Source organism: Lepus europaeus, chromosome 11 (assembly GCF_033115175.1).
Source record: "Lepus europaeus isolate LE1 chromosome 11, mLepTim1.pri, whole genome shotgun sequence".
Lineage (NCBI taxonomy): Eukaryota > Metazoa > Chordata > Mammalia > Lagomorpha > Leporidae > Lepus > Lepus europaeus.
The window spans coordinates 65659266-65684330 of record NC_084837.1 but is presented as its reverse complement, the minus strand read 5'-3'; the positions used below and the strand labels follow the sequence as shown (position 1 = coordinate 65684330).

At 44.8% G+C, this 25065-nt stretch overlaps 1 protein-coding gene across 1 annotated transcript; it reads left to right on the top strand.

Moving 5' to 3' along the window:
- The first annotated feature begins 221 nt into the window (after nt 1-221).
- Nucleotides 222-24733, top strand: CATSPER2 (cation channel sperm associated 2). Its single transcript, XM_062205796.1, has 13 exons — nt 222-386; nt 898-1044; nt 1483-1656; nt 1834-1902; nt 16578-16750; nt 17248-17403; nt 17683-17807; nt 19431-19609; nt 19822-19921; nt 20194-20250; nt 22201-22412; nt 22787-22954; nt 24604-24733. Exons 2-13 carry the CDS (start codon nt 900-902, stop codon nt 24633-24635), a joined length of 1590 nt encoding a protein of 529 aa, XP_062061780.1. The 5' UTR covers nt 222-386; nt 898-899; the 3' UTR covers nt 24636-24733.
- Nucleotides 24734-25065: the final 332 nt, after the last annotated feature.

Here is a 25065-nt window from a genome sequence, read left to right as displayed (position 1 = left end):
GCTGCCTGCGCTCGTGCGTCTGGCCCAGGCGGACCTGCAGCCGGAGGTCCCAACCCCCTCGCCCGGCTCCGGCCGCAGTGTGGCAGCCGCCGATTGGCTGCGCGGCGCCTGCGTCGGGCGGGTGGGCGGGCCCAGCTGGTAACCGCCGAGTGGCCCGAGAGCGGGGCGGGGCTGAGGCGGCGAGCGCCGGGCGAGCGCTGCCGCGCCGGGGGCCTGGGCTGGCAGCTGGGCCGGGGACCGTGGACACGTCTGACCTGCGAGTCGGGCGAGGAGGGGCTGGAAATGGGAAGCTGCGGGGCTGGGGACCGTCCCTGAGCTCGGCCTGCGTGCTGGAGGCGGAGGAGCGAAGTCGGGACTGAGTGGGCGGGAAGAGAGCCTGGGCTGAGGTGAGGCCCAGCATGGAGAATTGAGGGGAGAAGGAGCTGGCTCGTGGGGAGCGTTGGCGTGGGCACAGTTGCCACGGGACAACGTTTTCCAAATGTGAGGCCGTTGTTGCGTTTTGTCCAGTTCCTCCTAAGTTGGTTTTTTTCCTTCGGGGGCAGCCAGGCCCGGCCTCCTCTCCGCCTCACCTCATTGCCCAAGTCCCTCAGTGGAAGCTGGGCCAAGGGATTCTTTGTCCAGCCTCGGAGTTCCCGCTTTTATTTTGAAGGTTTCTTAGAATGAGTGTTTAATTACACGTGAAGATGCCACTTGGTCGACTGCGCAGTGTCCTTCCCGACTCCCACTTTGTTTCAGACAGCCTTGAATCATGATGCTGTTTGTTCTCCCCGACTGCCCATAATTCCCAGTTAGGGGCTCTTTAGGGTCTCTTAGGAGGGAAGAGGAGCAAAATAGCTTGAATCCTGTTGCAGCTCTAAGAATAAAATGACTCTTGATTCCTTTTTTTTTTTTTAACAGAGATGGCTACTGATCACAAAAAAGGGCACGTGCAACTGCCCCGAGCTGATGCCATTCGGTCACGTCTGATTGACACGTTCTCTCTCATTGAGCATTTGCAAGGCTTGACCCAAGCGGTGCCAAGGCACACTATCCGGGAGTTACTTGGTCAGCAGCTTGTTTTTCTACTATGTCTAATTTAAGATTCCTAGCCACATCCTGCAAAGAATGGGAAGCAGGGAGGCAAATTTAAGGGTGGAAAATTCAGGGGAGGTTGGTTTGGTTGCAAATTTGATAAAATAAGGACTTTACACATGAAACTTTTTCAATCCAGGTGAAAGAACCCTTGCCACTCTTAGGCATAGGATAGCTGTCAGCCTTGGTTGACTTGGAAAAGTTTCCACCAGAGACACTTAAAACTGAGGACTGAACCTGCTGCTTTTATTTATGGGTATAGATGGTGTTGGTCATAAGTATTAAGTCAGCTCTCCAAGTGAACACAGCAGCACTGGGGCATATTATCTCACATATCCCTACCTGCTCTCCATAGCCCCCAAAGCCTTTACTGTGTTTGTCCACAATGCTTTCTAAAATTTTATTATATAGATCCTTCTCGTCAGAAGAAACTTATGTTGGGCGATCAACACCAGCTAGTGCGCTTCTCCATAAAGCCTCAACATGTGGGACGGATTTCCCATGCCCAGAGAATGTTGAGCAGGCTTCATGTGCGATGCAGTCAGAAGCCGCCTCTCTCCCTGTGGGCTGGATGGGTCCTTGAGAGTATCCTTTGGTGTCACGCATTTTTATCCACGGCTTTTCATCATCTGCCTAATGACTTATTTTTCTCTTCCCCAAACTTCATTTTCTTCTCATTCTCACTAATATTCTTGCCCTTAATATTTCAGCTGTGTAAATCAAGAAGGATTCCACTCTGTATGTTTCCTTAAGAGGAAACAGGCCCTCTCTTCAGGAACTTCATCATCTTCCTCATCTTTTTGAACACCATAGTGCTGATGGTTGAAATAGGTGAGAACTGACTTTGGGTGAAAGAGGAAGGGGTAGGAGTCATCTTTTTTTGTTTGCTTTAAGATTTATTTATTTTATTTGAAAGGCAGAGTTACAGAGAAGCAGGGAGAAGCTTCCATTCGCTGGCTCACTCCCCAGATGGCTGCAATGGCTGTGGCTGGGCCAGCCTGAAACAAGGATCCAGGTCTCCTACATGGGTGCAGGGGCCCAGGGTCTTAGGCCATTTTTCACTGCCTTCCTAGGTGCATTAGCAGGGAGCTGAATGGAAAGTGGAACAGCCGGGACCGGAACCACATGGCTTGCCAGCATTGCAGGCTCTGTCTCAACCAGCTACACAACAATGCCAGCCCCAAGGAGTCATATTTCTTCTAAACTGTTCTTTTTATATTTTAAAATATGATTTAAATTGTGATAGGGAAATTATACTAAGCCCTCTGGAGTAGTATTTATGCAACTATTAAGGTGTAGAAGCATTTGAAGGACTCATAAGAGTACTATTTAGTAGACACAGGGTGGTCTAGACACTTAGGGTGTGATATGAATGCAAAAAACTAGAGATGGGAAGTCCAGTTAAATTTGTCAGTTTTGTAGAATGTTTATTTGTATTAAAGCTTTCCTATTAAAGATAATTGGTGCCTATCTGTAAATAGTCTAACATTTACAAGTATATTCAGAAACATCATGAAATATGTAAAGTTACATACAACTAAGATATTAGGTAAACCAAAAAATTAAAGAGTTAATGATGGGGCCTGTGCTATGGCGTAGTGGTAAAGCTTAAAAAAAAAAAAAAGTAAATGATAGACAAAATGCTCAACGAAAATGAAAATGAAAGTCGAGTTTCAATAGATCAAAATGAGAACTCCCTCATGTCTCCTGGAAATAAACGTAATACCATTAAGTCATGGGGAAGTTTAAGTCCCCATCTTTTTTGTCCTATGATTTGGTTGCCCAGTAATACATACATAATCCTGAAAACCTCCTTAGGCATTTTTTAAAAAAAGATTTTATTTATTTATTTATTTATTATTATTATTTTTTAATTTTTGACAGGCAGAGTGGACAGTGAGAGAGAGAGAGAAAGGTCTTCCTTTTGCCGTTGGTTCACCCTCCAATGGCCGCCGCGGTAGGCGCGCTGCGGCCGGCGCACCGCGCTGATCCGATGGCAGGAGCCAGGTGCTTATCCTGGTCTCCCATGGGGTGCAGGGCCCAAGGACTTGGGCCATCCTCCACTGCACTCCCTGGCCACAGCAGAGAGCTGGCCTGGAAGAGGGGCAACCAGGACAGGATTGGTGCCCCGACCGGGACTAGAACCCGGTGTGCCGGCGCCACAAGGCGGAGGATTAGCCTAGTGAGCCGCGGCGCCGGCCAAAAGATTTTATTTATTTATTTGAGAGGTAGAGTTAAGGAGAGACAGAGAGAAAGGTCGTCCATCCGCTGGTTCACTACCCAAATGGCTGCAACGGCCAGAGCTGGGCTGATCACGGCTCCAGCCCCCTCCTTAGGCATTTTAATCATTTTTATTTTTATATGATATAAATAAATTGAAGAAAATGTTTTAGGGGCCAGCTCTGTGGCATAGTATGTTAAACCTCTGCCAGTAGCGCCAGCATCCCACATGGGAACCAGTTCAAGTCCTGGCACTCCACTTCCGATCCAGCTCTCTGCTTATGGCCTGGTAAAGCAGTAGAAGATGACCCAACTGCTTGGGCCCCTGCATACATGTGGTAGACCCAGGCTCTTAGCTCCAGCCTGGCCCAGCCCTGGCCATTACAGCCATTTGGGGAGTGAACCAGTGGATAGAAGCCCTCTCTCTCTCTGTAACTCTGCCTTTCAAATACATCAATAATTTTTTTTTTAAGATTTGTTTATATAGTTGAAATGCAGAGTTAGGAAGGCAGAGGCAGAGAGAGGTCATGCATCTGCTGGTTCACTCCCCAAATGACCCCAGTGGTCAGAGCTGTGCCAATCTGAAACCATGAACCAGGAGCTTCTTCTGGGTCTCCCACGCAGGTGCAGGATCCCAAGGACTTAGGCCATCTTGCACTGCTTTCCCAGGCCAAAGCAGAAAGCTGGATTGGAAGTGGAGCAGCCAGGACTAGAACCAGCACCCATATGGGATGTTGACACTGCAGACGGCGGCTTTACCTGCTATGCCACAACACTGGCCCCAATAAATAAATCTTTTAAAAAAAGTTTTATACTAGTATATTATTAAATATTAACATTTAATGTTTACTGTTATATAATCATGAAAGCAAGCTTTTGCCTTTGGCATTTGATGTCATGCTGTTTATAAAAAAAGTATATGGTTTGTCTATGAGTAAATTTTTTTAAGATTTATTTATTTGTAAGTCAGAGTTACACAGAGAGAGGAGAGAGAGAGACGTCTTCTAACCATTGGTTCACTCCCCAGTTGGCTGCAGTGGCTGGAGCTGTGCCAATCTGAAGCCAGGAGCCAAGAGCCTCTTCCAGGTCTCCCACACTGGTCCTTGGGCCATCTTTTACTTCCTTCCCAGGCCATAGCAGAGAGCTGGATTGGAAGTGGAGCAGCCAGAACTTGAACCGGCACCCATATGGGATGCTGGCAATGCAGGCAGCGGCTTTACCCACTACACCACAGCGCTGCCCCATCTGTTTTGCATTTTCAACATCAGTTGGTTTATTTTTACAGTTTAAATGATGAGAGGAAGGAAAAGATTTGGATCACTTGCAAGCTTTTGCAGAAAATAACATTGCAAGTAAAGCTAGTCCTTATTTTTATTTTATTTTTTTGACAGGCAGAGTTAGACAGTGTGAGAGAGAGAGACAGAGAAAGGTCTACCTTCCATTGGTTCACCCCCAAATGGCCACTACGGCCGGCCGGCGCGCTGCGCTGATCTGAAGCCAGGAGCCAGGTGCTTCCTCCTGGTCTCCCATACGGATGCAGGGCCCAAGGAATTGGGCCATCCTCCACTGCCTTCCTGGGCCACAGCAGAGAGCTGGACTGAAAGAGGAGCAACTGGGACAGAATCTGGCGCCCCAGCCTGGACTAGAATCCAGGGTGCCGGTGCCGCAGGCAGAGGATTAGCCTAGTGAGTCACGGCGCCGGCCGCTAGTCTTTATTTTTTTTTAATTATTTATTTATTTGAAAAGCAGAATGACACAGAGGGGGACAGGGAAGGAGAGAGAGAGAGAAAGAGAGAACACTTCTGTCCTGTTGGTTCACTCCCCAAATGGCAGCAATGGTCATATCTGGGCCAGGCTGAAGCCAGGAGCCAGGAACTCCATTTGGTCTCCCACATGGGTGGCAGAGGCCCAACTACTTGGGCCATCTTTTACTTCCTTCCCAGGCACATTAACAGGAGGCTGAATCTGAAGTGAAGCAGCCAGGACTCATTGGCACTATGCTGGCTTTTCAAGTGTTGGCTTAACCTACTATGCCAAAAGTCCTTATATTTACTAAAAAGTTGATTACAACATCATTATACTTTTTTGACATTGATTTTTACAGTTCTATAGACAGCATGATGTGCTATATAAAATTTTGATCAGATGAATACAATTGATAGAATCTGATGAAGATCATCTATATATAAGCTTGCAGAGTTATTCTTATAACCTTAAAGAAGTTGTATTCCGCATCAGTATTCCTTCACTATGGGTATAATTATCCAAATATTGCTAAAAACAGTAGTTTAAAATGATGGTAATATGGGGCTGGTGTGGCATAGTGGGTTAAGCCACCGCCTGCAGACTCTGACATTATGCCAGTTTAAGTCCTGGCTGCTCTACTTCCAATCTAGTCCCCTGCTAATGGACCTCAGAAAGCAGTGGAAGATGGCCCAAGTACTTGGGCTTCTGCACTCACATGGGAGACCCGGATGAAGCTCCTGGCTCCTGGCTTCAGCCTGGCCTAGACCAGGTTATTAAGGCCATTTGGGGAATAAACCTGCATATGGGAGTTACCTCTCTCTGTCTTTCCCTCTCTCTAACTCTGACTTTCAAATAAACGAGTAAAGCTTAAAAAAAAAAAAAAAAACAAGACTGCGTAGTGTCATGATCCACACAGTGGTTTGTGTTGTTTGAAGTGGTTGAATATACCCTCCTGATCTCCATTAACTGCCAAGCATAACAGTAATAGCACATTTGGAGGCTCTCAACTAATATTTAAATTACTTATTGAAGGGGGCCAGCATAGTGGCACAGCAGAATAAGCATAAATGATTGCCTGCAATGCCAGCATCCCATATGAATGTGGTTATTCATCCCAGCTGCTCTGCTTCCAGTCCTCCTCTTAGCTAATGTGCCAGGGAAGACAGTGGAAGATGGCCCAGATGTTTGGGCCCCTGCCACCCACGTGGGAGACCCAGATGAAGCTCTGGGCTCCTGACTTCAGTCTGGCCCATCCTTGGTCATAATGGCCATTTGGGGAGTGAACCAGTGAATGGAAGACCTCTCTCTGTCTCTCACTGTAACTCTGCCTCTCAAATAAGTAAATTAATTTAAATATTATTATTTATTATAATATTTATTACAGTATATTATTATTTTAAATATATATTAAATATATTTTTTTTATTTATTTGAGAGGCAGAGTTACAGAGACAGGGAGAAACAGAGAGAAAGGTCGTCCATCCACTGGTTCACTCCTCAAACAGCCACAACAGCTGTAGCTGGTCTGATCTGAAGCCAGGAGCCAGGAGCTTCTGCCAGGTCTCCCACAGGAGTGCAGGGGCCCAAGCACTTGGGCCATCTTCTACTGCTTTTCCCAGGCCATAGCAGAGAGCTGGGTCAGAAGTGCAGGCGGGACATGAATCAGGACCCATATGAGATACTGGCACTGTAGGCAGAGGCTTAACCTACTACACCACAGTGCTGGCCCCCTAAATAAATATTTTTAATAACTTTTAAATGGCTTATTGATAAAACTGAAAATTAAAATAGACTCCATTAACAACTTTGAAATCAAAGATTTTTTTTAAAGATATGTGATGCTGGCATCACAGGCAGCAGTGTAACCCTCTTTACAATAACACTGGCCCATAAAGTCAAAGATCTTTGCCTCTGTCTCTCCCTGCTTTTCAAATAAATAAAACAAAATCACAAACTTCTGGAATGCCTTGGAGAATTGCTAAAAGTTTGAAAATACAAAGTTGGAAAACCACTGAAACATAGAAAGATTAAGTAACTCCCAAGGTCAAACATCTAGAAGCTGGTAGGACTTACTTTCAAACCCAATTTTCTAGTCCTACAATCTTTTCTTTTACCACTATATGAATATATACAGTCTGGAATTAACCACTATATGAATATATACAGCCTGAAATTCTGAATAGTGGTTATTGTATCAAACACATCCTTATACCTGTAAACTATAAAAAGGAAATTACAAATTGCAAAACTGAATGTTATTTCTGTGAAAGGAAGCTTAAAAAGTATGTGTTAGTGTGGTTTGAAAAGAAAAGAGATGGGCCTGGTACCAAGGTGCAGCAGGTTAAAGCTGTGGCCTACAGTGCTGGCATCCCATATGGTTGCCCATTCAAGTCCTGGCTGCTCTGTTTCTGATCCAGCTGCCTGCTAATGTGCCTGGGAAAGCAGCAGAAGATGGCCCAAGTTCCTGGGCCCCTGCTACCCATGTGGGAGACCCAGAAGAAGCTCCTGGGTCCTGACTTTGGCATGGCCCAGCCCTGGCACTGTGGCCATTTAGGGAGTGACTCAGTGGATGGAAGAAATCTATCTCTGTTTCTCCTTCTCTCACTCTGTAACTCTGACTTTCAAATAAAAAAATAAAATTTTAACAACAACAAAAAAGAAAAGACAGTTTTAAGTAGAACAAACAAACAAAAAATCTGTTGAAGTGAAATGGACACTGATACTTTTGGTTGAATACTATAATCAATACACAGTTATTATTAAGTGTTGAAACTTAACTGAAAAGTGATTGCTGTTAAATATAAGAGAGGGAAGAGATGTGCAATTTGGAACATGCTCAAGCTGACTTGCCCCAAACGGTAGAGTTAGAAACATACCAGGGGATTCCAATTCAATCCCATCAAGGTGGCATGTACCAATGCCATCTCACTAGTCCAAGTGTTCAATTTCTGCTCACAGTTGATCATAATGATCGGACTAAGAGCCAAAGGGATCACATAAACAAGACTAGTGGCTGCAAATACTAACGGATAGAATAAAAAAGGGAGAGAACAATCCAACATGGGAAGCAAGATACACAGTAGACTCATAGAATGGCAGATGTCCTAAACAGCACTCTGGCCTCAGAATCAGCCCTTAAAGCATGTGGATCCGGCTGAAAAGCCCATGAGAGCATTTCAGGCATGGAAAGCCAAGACATTCTGGCAAAAAAAAAAAAAAAAAAACTAAATAAAAGATCTCCGTGAGTGAGATCTCAGTGGAAAGAACAGGTCATCAAAGAAGGAGGTACCTTTCTCTGAAGGGAGGAAAGAATTTCCACTTTGACTACGACCTTGTCTAAATATTATCAGAGTTGGTGAACTCAAAAGGCTTCCATAACCTTGGCAACTTGTGATAAGAGCCTAGGGGGATTACTGATGCCATAAACAAGAGTGTCAAATTGTTAAGTCAACAACAGGAGTCACTGTGCACTTACTCCTCATGTAGGATCTCTGTCCTTAATGTGCTGTACATTGTGATTTAATGCTATAACTAGTACTCAAACAGTATTTTTCACTTTGTGTTTCTATGTGGGTGCAAACTGTTGAAATCTTTACTTAATATATGCTAAACTGATCTTCCATATATAAAGAGAATTGAAAATGAATCTTGATGTGAATGGAATGGGAGAGGGAGTGGGAGAGGGGAGGGTTGCGGGTGGGAGGGAAGTTATGGGGGGGAAGCCATTGTAGTCCATAAGCTGTACTTTGGAAATTTATATTCATTAAATAAAAGTTAAAAAAAAAAAAAAAACAAAGAGTGACCTGTGAACGTTGGGTGATGACACATCAGGGCAGTTTCATGAATTATCACGAATGTGCCACTGTGATGCTACAGGCCCTGCATCTGTGGTGACGGCAGGTTTGTAAGAGATGTCCGCTAAGTTTTTCTATGGACCTGAAATCTCATCTAAAAGTCACTTATTTATTTAAAAAAGAAAAGGAAATGATGTGAGCACATTAAAGTGCTGTTTGGCTTTATTTATAGATCATTTCTTTAATGCATATTTAGTAAATATTTTCAACTTATGAAATATTGTGTTGTGATAATTGAGTCAAGGATGGTAAAGAGAGTGTATAAAATAAAAAAAGTGTGATATAAAAAAAGACAGTTTTAGTATCTGTACAATAATGAGGGATAATTTTCATATACCAGATATAGGAAAAGTACTATTTTTATGGTTGCAAATTGAGGAAAAGTAATAGAAACCAGAAAACTAGGGCAATAAGGAACTTAAGACTATGTAGTTATATATTTTTTTTAAGATTTATTTATTTTACTTGAAAGTCAGTTACACAGAGAGAAGGAGAGGCAGAGATAGAGATAAAGGTCTTCCATCTGCTGGTTCACTCCCCAAATGGCTGCAATGGCTGGAGCTGCGCCAACCCGAAGCTAGGAGACAGGAGCTTCCTCTGGGTCTCCCATGTGGGCGCAGGGGCCCAAGGACTTGGGCCATCTTCTAGTGCTTTCCCAGGCCATAGCAGAGAGCTGGGTCAGAAGTGGGGCAGCCAGGACTAGAACTGGCACCCTGTAATTGTATTTCTAACAGCTTGAGACAATATTGCAGGTTGGTTTGCTATTGCTCTGATTCAATGTGCTATTTCTTATGTCTTGGGATTTTATCAGTCTTATTTTGATATCATGTCACATCAATATTTTGACATACTCACTTGTGTAACACTAAATGCTTATTTTTCACAATTGAATCATAGCACTGTTTGAATTCATGAATTGCAAGGTGTAATTTTGAACATTAGCTATTGTCTTCAGTTGAAGACAATACAAATTACAGTGTGTTACTCTCCTCACCAGTGTTGGACTTTCCCTGAAACCACTATGAAGTTACTTGTTATTCTGTTGTTCTACCATAGGAAGTAGCAGTAGATGACTATCTGTGTTGTAGCTCTACCCTGTGAAACAGAATGATATAAAATTGCCTGTCTTGTTTATCAACCTGCTACTTCCTCTCACCCTACTGCACTGGCTAAGACTCCTGGTCTCTTCAACTCCATTTCCACAAAGATTCTTTTGTCTTGCTAAGACAGGCTGCAAACTTTCAGGAATTTTTTAGTTATACTTTTGGGAGTAGGCATTTGGGGCAGTGGTTACAACATCGTTTGGAACACCTGCATCCAATATTGGAGTACCTGGTTCAAGTCCCTACCACTCTACTTTTTTTTTTTTTTTTTTTTTTTGACAGGCAGAGTGGATAGTGAGAGAGACAGAGAGACAGAGAAAGGTCTTCCTTTTTGCCGTTGGTTCACCCTCCAATGGCCGCTGCAGCCGGCGCATCGCGCTGATCCGAAGATGGGAGCCAGGTGCTTCTCCTGGTCTCCCATGGGGTGCAGGGCCCAAGCACTTGGGCCATCCTCCACTGTACTCCCTGGCCACAGCAGAGAGCTGGCCTGGAAGAGCGGCAACCGGGACTAGAACCCGGTGTGCCGGCACCGCAAGGCAGAGGATTAGCCTGTTAAGCCACGGCGCCGGCCCCACTCTACTTTTGATCCAACTTCTTGCTAATACACACCCTGGGATTCAGCAGATGATACCGCCAATCCTGTGAGAGACCAAGGTTGAATTCAGAGCTCCTGGCTTCAACCTGGCCCTAGGCATTGTGGGCATTTGGAGAGTAAACAGCAGTTTGGAAATTTCTCTTTCTTTGCCTTTCAAATAAAATAAAATTTCAAGTTATATTATTTTCTCTCTTTCTTTCTTTTCTTTTCTTTTCTTTTCTTTTGGACAGGCAGAGTTAGACAGTGAGAGAGAGAGAGACAGAGAGAAAAGTCTTCCTTTGCCGTTGGTTCAACCCCAAATGGCCGCTGTGGCCAGCACGCTGTGCCGATCCGAAGCCAGGAGCCAGGTGCTTCCTCCTGGTCTCCCAAGGTCTTCCAAGCACCTGGGCCATCCTCCACTGCCTTCCCGGGCCACAGCAGAGAGCTGGACTGGAAGAGGAGCAACTGGGACAGAACTAGCGCCCCAACTGGGACTAGAACCTGGAGTGCTGACGCCGCAGGCGGAAGATTAGCCTGGTGAGCTGCAGCGCTGGCCTCAAGTTATATTTTCATCTCTAGATAGTATACATTATCATTAGTTGATGTAGAGTTGGAAGCAATCACTGCACATTCTGCCCTGTTGGGGCAATTTCTGCTGCTTGTTCTTTTGAACTTTCTTGTGTTCATTTAACTTCCATAAAATCATCCCTTTTCCCCAGAGAGTAAAAGTGCTGCTGCATCTCCAAGTTACACTTCTCTATGCAAACCATGATATCCCTTCTTCCAAGACCCTTAATTTAAACGACTCCATTACTCCTATTTTGTGAAGGCAAAAACTGAATAAATGTTATTGCACTCAATTTTCTAGTCACAAATGTGTAGGCCTCAGCTCTTTCTAATAATGTAATTCTATGCTTCTAAGAGCCAGAATTTATCATTACTGAAAAAGCATTTTATTGCATCCAAGCTGTCATCAATGGTGAAATGCACTGTTTACTTACCACTAGGACGTAAATCATCCTCGATGAAACTGGGACATATCATTGATTGTAAGATGCATCCTAATTTCAGAGTTGTTAAAATGTGAAAAACTGTCCAACTGAGAATTACAGAAACATGTAAAAGAAAAACTTGGTGGTGTAGCGGGTTAAGCCAATGCCTGTAATGCTGGCATCACATATAGGCAATAGTTTGGGTGTTGGCTGTTGCACTCCCAATCCAGCTCCCTGCTAATGAACTGGGAAAGGCAGCAGAGGATGGTCCAAGTGCTTGGGCTCTATATGGGAGAACTGGATGAAGCGCCTGGCTCCTGGCTTTGGCCTGGCTCACTGGGGCATTGCAGCCGTCTGAGGAGAGAACCAGCAGATGGAAGATCTCTCTGTCTCTTCTTTTCTCTCTCTCTCTCTCTCTCTCTCACTTTAAAGATTTTATTTATTTTATTTGAGAGGTAGAGTTACAGTGAAAGGGAGAGAAATAGATAAAGGTCTTCCTTCCATTGGTTCACTCTCTAAATGGCCACAACGGCTGGAACTGCGCTGATCCAAAGCCAGGAGCCAGGCGCTTCTTCCTGGTCTCCCACGCAGGTGCAGGGGCCCAAGGAATTGGGCCATCCTCTACTGCTCTCCCAGGCCATAGCAGAGAGCTGGATTGGAAATGGAGCAACCGGGACTAGAACGGGCTCCATTATGGGATGCCGACGCTGCAGGCAGAGAATTAACCTACTGTGCCACGGCGCTGGTCCCCTCTCTCTCACTTTAAAAAAAATTAATTAGTAAAGAAAAGAAGAAAAAAGCTTGCTGAAGAGTCACATAGCCTCAAGATACAGGAATATGTATGATAGTTTTGAGGAGGAGCCAACCCATTCTAGGGAGGGCTGAAGTGCAGCCCTATTCTTTTTGTCTTGGTCCAGTACAGGGTCAGATTAACAGTAAAGCTATTGCCCTGCAATGTTGATTCCTTTTTTTTTTTTAAAGATTTATTTATTTGAAAGGCAGAATTATAAAAAGAAGGAGGGGCCAGCGCTGTGGCGCAGCAGTTAATGCTTTGGCCTGAAGCGCTAGCATCCTATATGGGCGCTGGTTCAATACCTGGCTGCTCCACTTCTGATCCAGTGCTCTGCTATGGCATGGGAAAGCAGTAGAAGATGGCCCAAGTCCTTGGGCCCCTGCACCCACGTGGGAGACCCAAAGGAGGCTCCTGGCTCCTAGCTTCGGATTGGCACAGCTCTGGCCATTGTGGCCAACTGGGGAGTGAACCAGGGGATGGAAGACCTCTCTCTCTCTCTGTGTAACTCTGACTTTCAAATAAGTAAACAAATCTTTAACAAAAGAAAGGAAGGAAGGAAGGAAGGAAGGAAGGAGAGAGATCTTTCACATGCTGGTTCACTCCTTCAGTGGTCACAACGGCTGGGGCTGAGCCTGGCCAGAGCCAGGAGCCAGGAGCCAGGAGCTTCTTCCAAGTCTCCAATGTGGATGTAGAGACCCAAGCACTTGGGCTATCCTCTACTGCTTTCCCAGGCACATTAGCAGGGAGATGGATTGGAAGTGGAGCAGCCAGGACTCAAACCAGGATCCTTATGGGATGCCAGTGTCACCGGCAGCAGCTTTACCTGCTTTGCCACAACACCGGCACCAATGTGTTGATTATTTTAGCTTTTAAGTCTATTTTTTAAAAAAATATTTATTTACTTGAAGAGGGAGAGAGAGAGAGATCTTACGTCTACTGGTTCACTCCCCAAATTGTTGCAATAGCCAGGGATGGGCCAGGTCAAAGCCAGGAGCCAAGAGCTTCTTCAGGGTCTCCAACATGGATGCAGGGGCCCCAACTTTTTTTCCAAGATTTTATTATTTTTTATTTTTTTTTTTTAATTTTTGACAGGCAGAGTGGACAGTGAGAGAGAGACAGAGAGAAAGGTCTTCCTTTTGCTGTTGGTTCACCCTCCAATGGCCACTGCGGCCAGCACACCACGCTGATCCCAAGGAAGGAGCCAGGTGCTTCTCCTGGTCTCCCATGGGGTGCAGGGCCCAAGCACTTGGACCATCCTCCACTGCACTCCCGGGCCATAGCAGAGAGCTGGCCTGGAAGAGGGGCAACTGGGACAGAATCCGGTGCCCCGACTGGGACTAGAACCCGGTGTGCCGGCGCCACAAGGCAGAGGATTAGCCTGTTGAGCCATGGTGCCGGCCCCCAAGATTTTATTTATTTGAAGGTAGAGTTACAGAGATGGAGAGACAGAGAGAAAAGTCTTCAGTTTGCTTGTTCACTCCCCACATGGCCATGATTGCCAGAGCTAAGCCAATCTGAAGCCAGGTGCCAGCTGCTTCCTCCAGGTCTCCCACGTGGGCACAGTGGCCCAAGCACTTGGGCCATCTTCTGCTGCTTTCCCAGGCCATAGCAGAGAGCTAGTTCAGAAGAGTAGCAGTTGGGACATAAACTGGCACCCATATGGAATGCCACTGCCACAGGTGGAGGCTTAGCCTATTACACCACAACACCAGCCCTTGACTCTTTCTTTCTTTCTTTTTTTTTTTTTTTAAAGTTTTAAGCTTTCTTTTAGTGAGAGAAATGCATAGGAGAGTGAGGGCCCTATCTGAGAGAGAGAGAGAAATCTGGATTCATACCGAGCACTGGGAGCCAGCCATGTAGAGGAGCATGTAGGTTAGAAAGCATGGGGCGGGTGGCCCAAAGGCCATGTGGCCTGAAGGCCACACACCCCAGAGGCATGGGGGCAGCAAGCGGGTCTAGGGCAAAAGGGAAAAAAGGCTGGGCCCACCGTGTCTCAGGCCTTTAATCCACTTGCAAAGGGGAGTGGTTAATTACTTGGCCCCAACTTTTAAGTCTATTTTTTTCAGTGCTTTTTCCTACAGCATATTTGTTTATTTATTTTAGATTTATTTATTTATCTGACAGGCAGAGTTACAAAGAGAGGGAGAAACAGAGATTAATGTGATGAGAGAGTTGACAGTTAACAGCAATAACTTAAGGAATCTCAATTAGCAAATAATAAGAGTGTTGCTTTGTAGAAAAAAAATAATTTTAGAGAAGCGAAAATTTTATTTTTAAAAGGTTTATTTATTTATTTATTTGAAAGGCAGAGTGATAGAGTGCTCACTGGCTCCCCAAATAGCTGTAGCTCCTGGCTTGGCCTGGCCCAGCCCTGGTTGTTGAAGCCATTTAAGGAGTGAACCAGCATATGGGATATATTTCTCTCTCTCTCTTTCTCTGCTACTCTGCTTTACAAATAAAGTTTTTCTGAAAAAAAATTTTTTTTTATTTGAAAGGCACAGTAAGGCAGACAAATCTCCCATGGGCTGGTTCACTCCCCAGATGCCTGCAACAGTTGGGACTGGATCAAGCCAAAGACAGGAGCTGGGAACTCAGCCTGGATCTTCTGTGTTGGTGGCAGGGATCCAAATACTTGAGCCATAACCTGCTGTATCCCAGGGTACAGTAATAGGACACTAGAATTAGGAGCGGATCCATCACCTGGACTGAGGTATTCCAATATGGAATGCAGGTGTCTCAAGCAGCTGTGCCAGACACCCACCGCAAAAGGGAAAATTTTAAAAGAAAGCTAACAAGGGCTGACACTGTGGCGTAGTGGGTAATGGTGCCATCTGCAGTGCTGGCATCCCTTATGGGCACCAGTTCAAGTCCCAGGTGCTCCACTTCCCACAGCTCTCTGCTATGGCCTGGAAAAGCAGTGGAAGATGGCCAAAGTCCTTGGGCCCCTGCACCTGCATGAGAGACACAGAAAGAAGCACCTGGCTCCTGGCTTCGGATCAGCCCAGCTCTAGCCATTGTGGCGATTGAGGAGTGAACCAGCAGATAGCAGACCTCTCTCTCTGCCTCTCCCTCTGCCTCTCTGTAACTCTGTCTTTCAAATTAATAAATAAATAAAATTTTTAAAAAAGAAAGCTAACAAAGAGCCCAATTTTTTTTTAAGATGTATTTTATTTATTTGAAACTCAGAGTTATACAGAGAGAGAAGGAGAGGCAGAGAGAGAGAGAGAGAGAGAAAGGTCTTCTATCCACTGGCTCACTTCCCAATTGGCTGCAACAGGCGGAGCTGAGACGATCCAGAGTCAGGAGCTTCTTCCGGGTCTCTCATGTGGGTGTAGGGACCCAAGGACTTGAGTCATCTTCCACTGCTTTCCCAGGCCCTAGCAGAGAGCTGGATCGGAAGTGGAGCAGCTGGGACTCATACCAGCAGTGGCTTTACCTGCTTTGCCACAGTGCCAGCCCCCAAATGGTTTGTTATTATGGTATCTCAATATGCCCCATGAAATCTGGTTTCCTGTTTCTGGATCTTTTACAAAGTATTCTGCGGGGTCACTGTGGTGCAGTGGATTAAAGTGCCAGCCTGCAATGCAGGCATCCCATATGGGCGCCAGTTTTGGTCCTGGCTGCTCCTCTTCTGATCCAGCTCTCTGCTGTGACCTGGAAAAGCGGTAGAGATGGCCCAACTCCTTGGGCCCCTGCACCCGTGAGGGAGACCCAGAGGAGATTCCTGGCTCCTGGCTTCCGATCGGCTCAGCTCTGGCCATTGCGATCATTTGGGGAGTGAACCCGAGGAATGGAGGACCTCTCTCTATCTCTGGCCGGCTCTACCTCTATTAGTCTGTCTCTCAAATAATTCTTTAAAAAATACTTTTCATATCATGGCCCTAAATTTCATTCTGTTTTCAAGATCCATTGCTTTCATGTGAACTTTTGGATGGAAGTAACAGTGTAGCAGATGTGGTGAGGAGTGATGGCTGTGTGATCCCCAGAGTGACTAGAAGATGACTTAAAGTTGTTAGTCACACTAGTATTAACAGGCGATGAGTCGTGGCTGTTTTCCATGGTCAGTTCTATCTTTCCTGCACTCAACAGGTTGAAGCAACAGTGTTAAAAGAAATTCAAAGACAAATGGAATAGTAGTGGGCACAGCTGTGGTTTATAAGTGGTCATTCTTCATCACTTACCTTCCCATTGCCTTAACTTTGCGGCTTTGCTCTACCCTCACAGAATTGCTGGAATACACAAATAGCAGTCTCGAGCCATTGAAGCTGACTGTGGAGGTGGCAGCTTGGTTTATTTTGTTAATCTTCATCTTGGAGATCCTACTTATGTGGCTATCCAGCTTTTTCCTCTTCTGGAAGAGTGCCTGGAATGTCTTTGACTTTGTTGTTACCATGTTGGTAAGAATAGATATCCTGAGGATTATTTTAGTGGGATGAGGCATGTGCCTAGGTGAGTGAACAAGAAAAGTTAACATAACAGTTAGACAAGAATTTACCTCTTGATCTTTTTTTTCTAAAACCAAAATTAATCATGGGGATGGCTTTAGGAGCAAGGTAGAATCTAACCACAGCATCACCCCCAACAGTAACTTATGTTGATTGTGGAGCATTTACTAAATACGAGGCACTTAAAACAGTGTTTACTTGTATTAGCTTATTTGTGCTCCGGACAACCCAATGAGATTAGCATTGATTTTATCCCTTTTATGTCTGAGCAAGTTGAAATACAGAGTTTAAGTAATTTAGTATAGAAAGGTTGAAAAGCAGAAAAATATCCCCAGAGAATGCTGTTCAAACGATAGTTCCCAGGGGACTCTGAAGAGGGTGAGATGGAGGGGCAGCTGTGTCTGGGTGCTTTGGGGTTGTTCTGATCATAATCTGTGTGTTTCCCACAGTCCCTGCTTCCGGAGATTGTGGTGCTGGGAGGGGTAACAGGCCAGTCTGTGTGGCTCCAGCTGCTGAGGATCTGCCGGGTACTGAGGTCTCTCAAACTCATTGCACGATTTCGTCAAATTCGAGTTATTATTTTGGCCCTGGTCAGGGCTCTCAAGGTGATTTAACTATTGCTAAAGCAAAGGGACAGTGTAGAGAAACATGGAATTTTATATTTAATCTGAAATAAGTCTGGATGGGTCCAAGAAGGCAATGCAGAGTCTTCTTGTGAAGTGTTATTGGTTGAGAAGGGGCTGGGGATGAGCTCGCTGTGGCTGACGGCTGAGCTCAGGAGTGGAAGTGAGAGTTTGGTGGGGGTTGCCAGATGGGCTTGACTAGGCTGTCGGTGGAGATCAGTCTAATCTGGCCCACCTCTGACTTGAGATTATGGCCTCCAGAGCATGACCTTCCTCTTGATGTTGCTGCTCATCTTCTTCTACATTTTTGCCGTGGCTGGTGTCTATTTCTTCGAGAAGTATACCCGTTCAACTCGCCAGGACCTGGAGTACAGCTTGTTCTTCTCGTAGGCAGGGCTGGGAGAAGCCTGGGTGAGGGGAGAGAATTTGGGTAGAAATTGGGAACCTCATCCAAAGTACAGTAATACAAAAAGTATATTACATGAAACTGTAACAGAATCCATTAAAGAGAGGGGAAAGGAAAGCAAAGGAATTGTGAATGATGTTAGTTCTGATTGAGGGTTGAGTTCCAGATTTATTTTGGGTTTGCAAATTCATACACACTCTCATCATTCATTTTTAAATAGCAGTATATGCCAGTGGTTTAGCCTTGGTTTCTATGACTCAATTACTTCTTTTGAAAGATGGAAATAGTATAAGAATGTGGGGATGAATGGGATAACACATTTAAATGCTTAGCACAGTATTTATCACATAGTGATTAATAACTGTTATCATGACTCTCAAAAACATGATCATTGGTTTTACTCAAATCTGTAGTCATGGATATTATACATGCACATAACTATACTCATTCAAAACCATGACAAGCCTGTCTAGAAAATACTGATTGCTAGAAAGTCAACATGAATTAAGAGGTGATAATCCTACTTGTGAATTAGAATCCAGTCTGTGAGCACCTCTCAGGGCTTTCTTAGACTCTTTCTTTAGTTTTTGACAGGCAGAGTGGACAGTGAGAGAGAGACAGAGAGAAAGGTCTTCCTTTTGCCGTTGGTTCACCCTCCAATGGCCGCCGCGGTAGGCGCGCTGCTGCCGGCGCACCGCGCTGATCCGATGGCAGGAGCCAGGTGCTTCTCCTGGTCTCCCATGGGGTGCAGGGCCCAAGGACTTGGGCCATCCTCCACTGCACTCCTTGGCCACAGCAGAGAGCTGGCCTGGAAGAGGGGCAGCCGGGACAGAACCGGCGCCCCGACCGGGACTAGAACCTGGCGTGCCAGCACCACTAGGCGGAGGATTAGCCTGTTGAGCCACGGCGCCGGCCTTCCTTAGACTCTTAATTGTGTAAAAGTATTGCATTAGGAAGGTCCTAGAATTCATCCTCTTCAAGCCCAGATGTTTTCAACAAATAATATATGGGCAGTTAGGGGGAAAAAAAGGAAATTTTTTGGTACCTTCCTTTTGCATTTCACAAAAGACCTCAGAAAAGTATCCAATTTTAAAATTAAGTTTTAAATATTTTATAATTTTTGTATTATGTCTGTGTATTATCATTTTGGGGGTAATATATGTTTATGTCAATATCCATCCATTTACTTGCTTATTAGTTCATAACAATGAGCTAAATAGGAGTGATATTTGCCAAATTTATGACTCATCTTCTGTTATATGAAGGCCATAGAGCAGTGGAGAATGAATTTAGAAAAAAATGATATCTAGTTGATGATTCATTCATCTTTTAAAAATTCAGTCCATACCTATTTAATGAGTCCTTACAGTGCCCTAGGCCTAATGGAATAGTGAGAGGCATTCCTAGATTATTCAGGGTAAAGGAAAACTTAATAGAACAAATTCAAAATGAAGAATGATGAGCTAAACATCGAATATTGTAGGGAAAGAACTAAAATCAGAGAAAACTCCAAAAAATGCTCTTATGTTGATTTAAGAGTAAAAATGGTACTCTCCCCAAGAGGTCTGGATTTCTGCTTCTGTCCACGCTCCTTTCTCTTTAGGGACCTTCTGAATTCCCTAGTGACAGTGTTCATCCTCTTCACCTTGGATCATTGGTATGCGCTCCTTCAGGATATCTGGAAGGTGCCTGAAGTCAGCCGCTTCTTTAGCAGCGCCTATGTCATCCTTTGGCTGTTGCTTGGCTCTATTATCTTTCGGAACATCATAGTAGCCATGATGGGTAAGCACAGAGGAGGGAGAACTTGGTGGGAGTGGTGACTGGGAAGAAATTTGCCTGAAAGCTGGGATTGCTGGAATGGGTAGAAAGAACCCAGCGTGGCAGGAAGGCGTGGGTCTCAGAATGGATATTTCACTTGGTTTCTCCTCACCTAAGCCCTCTCCCCAGAATCCAGTCATCACCAGCTCCCAATTCCTAATGGCCCCCTGGGGCAGTTACTAATTTCCAGAATATCAGGAATGAGCTGAGTGAGGAGATGACACATCTGGAGGTTCAGCACAAGGCTGACATATTCAAGCGGCAGATTATCCAGAGGTTTGTTTTCCCATTTTCAAACCCAATTTTATTTCTCAAGGGTTTCCTGACCTCATTCCCTGTTTCTACTCCTTTGGCCTTGATCCCATTTTTCTCCTATGACAAATTTGTCCCTGGGTTAAGAACTCCTCAGCTCTGGAAGATTGCCTGTTTCTTCATCCACTGTCTCTTTTCACCCCTTTACTACAACTTTTCTTGTACTTCTTTTGTACTTCTGCTTGAGAACAGCTCTCTTTATGTTTTTTTTTTTTTTTTTTTTTTTTGCTTTACAGGAGGCAAAACCTGTCCCCTGAGTTGCTGAGGTCAAGCCAGAGCAAAATCGATAGCAGGTTAGTAGCAGTGTGTATGTGAACTGGGATGGAAACACATGAAGGAGAGGGTAGACAACAGAAAAATAAGATGACTGAGTGCAAATTTATTTGTTCAGTGACTGTATTGCAGTGGGTTCTATAGTTGTCCTTTACAATGACATTTCCATGTCCTAAATCCAAGGAACCTTCTCTGGGAAAATAAAGGTCATTGCAAGATGTGATTAAGGATCTTGGGATGCAATCATCCTGGATCATCCAGGTGGACCCTAAATTCAATGACAAGAGTCCTTATAGGAAACAGAAGAGGAGAAGATAGATGAAGAGAATAGGAGGAGGTGATATAAAAATAGAGATAGAGAGTGTAGCTGCCACAAGCCAAGAGAAACCAAGGGGTTACAAGAAACTATCAAAAGGTAACAGAGGCAAGGAACTTTCTCTCCTAGAGCTCCAGAGAGATTGTGGCCCTTTCAACATTTTGATTTCATGCTTTTGCCCTCCAAAACTGTGGAATGGTATATTTCTAATTTTTTTTTTTTACTTTTTTTTTTTTTTTTGACAGGCAGAGAGGATAGTGAGAGAGAGAGAGACAGAGAGAAAGGTCTTCCTTTTTGCCGTTGGTTCACCCTCCAATGGCCGCTGCGGCCGGCGCATCGCGCTGATCCGAAGCCAGGAGCCAGGTGCTTCTCCTGGTCTCCCATGCGGGTGCAGGGCCCAAGCACTTGGGCCATCCTCCACTGCCTTCCCGGGCCATAGCAGAGAGCTGGCCTGGAAGAGGGGCAACCGGGATAGAATCCGGCGCCCCTACCGGGACTAGAACCCAGTGTGCCGGCGCCGCAAGGCGGAGGATTAGCCTGTTAAGCCATGGCGCCGGCCGGAATGGTATATTTCTATTGTTGTAAGCTACCACATCTATGGTAATCTATTAAGAGAGCCACAGGAATTTTTAAAAAAGATTTATTTATTTGAAAGGCAGAGTTACAGAGAGGCAGAGGCAAAGGCAGAGAGAGAGGTCTGCTATCTGCTGGTTCACTCCTCAATTGCCACAACAGCTGGAGCTGGGCTGATCCGAAGCCAGGAGCCAGGTGCTTCCTTCTGGGTCTCTCATGCAGGTGAAGGGGCCCAAGGACTTTGGCCATCTTCCACTGCTTTTCCAGGCCATAGCAGAGAGCTGGTGGGAAGTGGAGCACCTGGGACTTGAACTGGTGCCCATAAGGGATGCCAGCACTGCAGATGGCACCTTTACCCACTACGCCACAGTGTTGGCCCTTGTTAGCTTTCTTTTAAAATTTTCCCTTTTGCGGTGGGTGTCTGGCACAGCTGCTTGAGACACCTGCATTCCATATTGGAATACCTCAGTTCAGGCAATGGATCTGCTCCTAATTCTAGCTAGAGCTATGTGTTTGAGAAACAGCAAAGAGGCCATTGTGACTGGAGCAGAGTGAGCAGGGGTGAGAGTGAGGGAAGATGTAGTCAGAGAGACAATGGGATAGTGACTGCATTCTGTAGGGCCGTAGGAGCCATTGTAGGGACTTAGGCTTTTACTCTGAGGGTGATGGAGTGATGTGGAGTGACTTACATTTAAGAAGGATTATTATGTTTGCTGTGATGAACTGTGTAAAAATGAGGAAAGAGCAGAGAGATCAGTTAGGAGATTGTACTACTGTCCAGGCAAGAGATGATGTCTTGGACTTGGGCCATACTAGTGAGTTAGTAGAAAAGATATATATATATATTTTTTCATATATATATGGAAGGTAGAATCAATAGGATTTCTTGATAGACCGGATGTGGGAGGGAAAAGAAGAGTTACAGATGATATGCTGGGGGAGGTTGAGGTCAGAAGTACTGAAGCTTAGAGTTTGGGAGTGGATCTTCCCTCATTCCCTTTAATCCAAGTATTAAGGGATGTCCAGAGCCATGACCAAAACAATGAATCATATGTTTAAATGTTTCTCCTTTCACTAACAGATTAACCAGTCAACCAAGGATATCTGTGTCCTTATCCAAAGATTCTAAAGGAAAGCCTAAACTCATAGATACTGAAGAGGATATAGCAACATCTGTGTCAAAAACCAAGGAATCCTTGTCAGTAATAAAAGAGTACCCATATTCCTCCTCTGCCTCCTCTGTAGCCTCCGTCTGTTCCTCATCTTTTGAGACCACATATCCTGATGCTGTTGGTAAGCAGAAGGGTTTCTTCCACTTGAATTCACACTCCTCTTCTTTACAAGACATCCTAATCTTAAGAGCTCTCCCACCATATCTGCTTTCCAATTTTCCCCACCAGTCTGATTTTCTGGTCTTAATGACTTGGTGCTTCATTTCTCCTATACTTCTGCTCTTCATTTCTCCTATACTTCTGCTGCACTTTAGATGAAGTATGGCTGTAGCTCTCTTTGCATAAAAAGTGGTCTCTTGGTGATGTTCGCTTTTTCCCTTCTTGCTTCCTGTTTCCTCTTTCACCCTCTTCTTTTCACCCACACCATTGGATTTCTCTGCTCTTACCCAACTTCCACAAACTCAGACGTGGTTTTAAAAACATTCCTCTCCGCAGATCAGTTGGACTGGGAGACCCTTGTGCATCAGAATCTGCCTGGGCTAATGGAAATGGATCAGGATGACCGTGTTGTTTGGCCTAGAGATTCACTCTTCCGATATTTTGAGTTACTAGAAATGCTTCAGTATAACCTAGAGGAGCGTAAGAAGTTGCAAGAGTTTGCAGGTATGGATTTAGGGCTGTTAAGTGTGTGAGAGTCACATGTATGAGGGTACTTCAAAAAACTGCTAGAAAATGGAATTAAAAAGTGCATTTATCACAATGCAAAAATGTTGACATCTGGGTCTTCAAAAAGTCTATGGGAAATACATGTTATGCAAAACTTACGTATGAATTTTAATTTTTTGCAACAAAATACACTTATCTTTTAATCCATTTTCAACAAAATTTTTTGAAGCTCTGTAGTATAATGAGGGAGAAGGAGTATGTCCAATTCGGGCACGCCAGCCTTTCAATTTCTGCCTCACACTTAGAAACAACAGATTCTTGGTTTGGTGTGTCACATTCTGGACACGTGTCCACATCTCCTCCAACATGGAGAGAGCCTAGGAACTCTGCTTCTCCAGCAGGGGACGCCCAAATCCTATTCTGTCTGAGAGCTCATTTCCAAAGAGAATGTCCAGTTTCATTTGTTGGGAATTAGAGCAAGGTGAGCTCTTACTCCATTTGAGCAGCCCTCCCCCTTTATATGTTCCTTCTTTTTGAAGGTCACATTTCTGACCTGAGCTGAAAGGATACAGGCTCAAGCTGAATAGCTATGGCAGAGAGCAGGAATCCTGCAAGTGCCACTACCTTAACCCCTGAAAGAGGCTTATGAATTATAAATTTCTCTTATTAGCCCCTTCTCATATCAGCCTCAGCATAGAGAAGTATGCAATTTACTTAGGTTTGTTATAAACTGAGAACTATCTGCTCAAAACTGTTTTCCTAAATTTCACTACTTGCAGGTTAATTTGGATTAATAACATTTCCCTCTAAAAATAAAAGATAAGATAAGCTCAGCAACTGGAAGCATTAAGGGCAGTTTTTATTTTTATTTTTTTGACAGGCAGAGTGGATAGTGAGAAAGAGAGAGAGAGACAGAGAGAAAGGTCTTCCTTTTTGCCATTGGTTCACCCTCCAATGGCCACTGCGGACAGCGCATCTCGCTGATCCGAAGCCAGGAGCCAGGTGCTTCTCCTGGTCTCCCATGCGGGTGCAGGGCCCAAGGACTTGGGCCATCCTCCACTGCCTTCCCGGGACATAGCAGAGAGCTGGCCTGGAAGAGGGGCAACCGGGATAGAATCCGGCGCCCCAACCGGGACTAGAACCCGGTGTGCCGGCGCCGCAAGGCGGAGGATTAGCCTGTTAAGCCACGGCGCCGGCCAGTTTTTTTTTTTTTTAACAGCTTAATATGGATTAGTGTTATCTGAGTTTTCTTCCTTATTCTTTGTTGAAATCAACCCAATGTGAAGATAATTAAGGAGGACTCTGTGTGTGTGTGTGTGTGTGTTGCTCTTGCACAATAGCCACAGAAGAGCAATAAAGGCACATACAACACTACAACATGGAATTCTGCTTTTTTCCATTCATTCTTATCCCTTCCTTTCCACCACTTTTCTGGGGAAAACAGAAAGAATGGGAGGAGAAAATAGCAAAGTGGCTTCTTTAATTCTGATTAGCTTCTCTGTGGCAAAGAGCGCAGAGACTCATGACTTGAGTAAAGATTTATGTGGCAATGGAGAGCCCAGAAAAGCAGGGTCTTCACCAGACTTTTATGTAGCTTTGTTCTACACATTCTCAGCTCTCCAGCCTCACAGTCTGTTTCTTTACAGTGCAGGCACTGATGAACTTTGAAGATAAGTAAAGATGACAGTGGACGCCTTCTGTATCTTTGGGCACAGCAAAAGACAATGGAGAGAGAACAGAGAATTGGAAACAGAGAATTCAATTATAAATTTCTAATAAATACTGTTGTTAAGTAACTATGTCTCAGACATACGGGCTAGTGAAAGGCAAAAGTTCAGTTAAAAGTGTTAGTTCAGATGCCAGTGGAGCCTGCACTCTGCTCTCTACCCTTCCTGCAGCGCCTGAGTTTGACTCTCTCCTTGACCTCATCATTATATCCCCTACCCTTCCTGCAACCTCTACTTCCTGATAAGAGTCCTAATTTCACTGTCTCCCTCCTGATGCAGTATATCAGGGCATTCTGTGGGAGTAAGGAGTTGTCAGAGCTGTTAGTGCAACCAAGTGAGGAGTGTTGTTTCTATAGCCTCTATTCATATCGCTCCTCTTAT

Excerpts from the sequence above, each read along its gene's own strand:
- CATSPER2 (XM_062205796.1), top strand. The coding sequence starts at position 900 with ATGGCTACTGATCACAAAAAAGGGCACGTGCAACTGCCCCGAGCTGAT. Across the intron at positions 1,045-1,482 it reads CACTATCCGGGAGTTACTTG|ATCCTTCTCGTCAGAAGAAA; the intron begins GTCAGCAGCTTG and ends TTTATTATATAG. Across the intron at positions 20,251-22,200 it reads CAGAGCAAAATCGATAGCAG|ATTAACCAGTCAACCAAGGA; the intron begins GTTAGTAGCAGT and ends TTTCACTAACAG.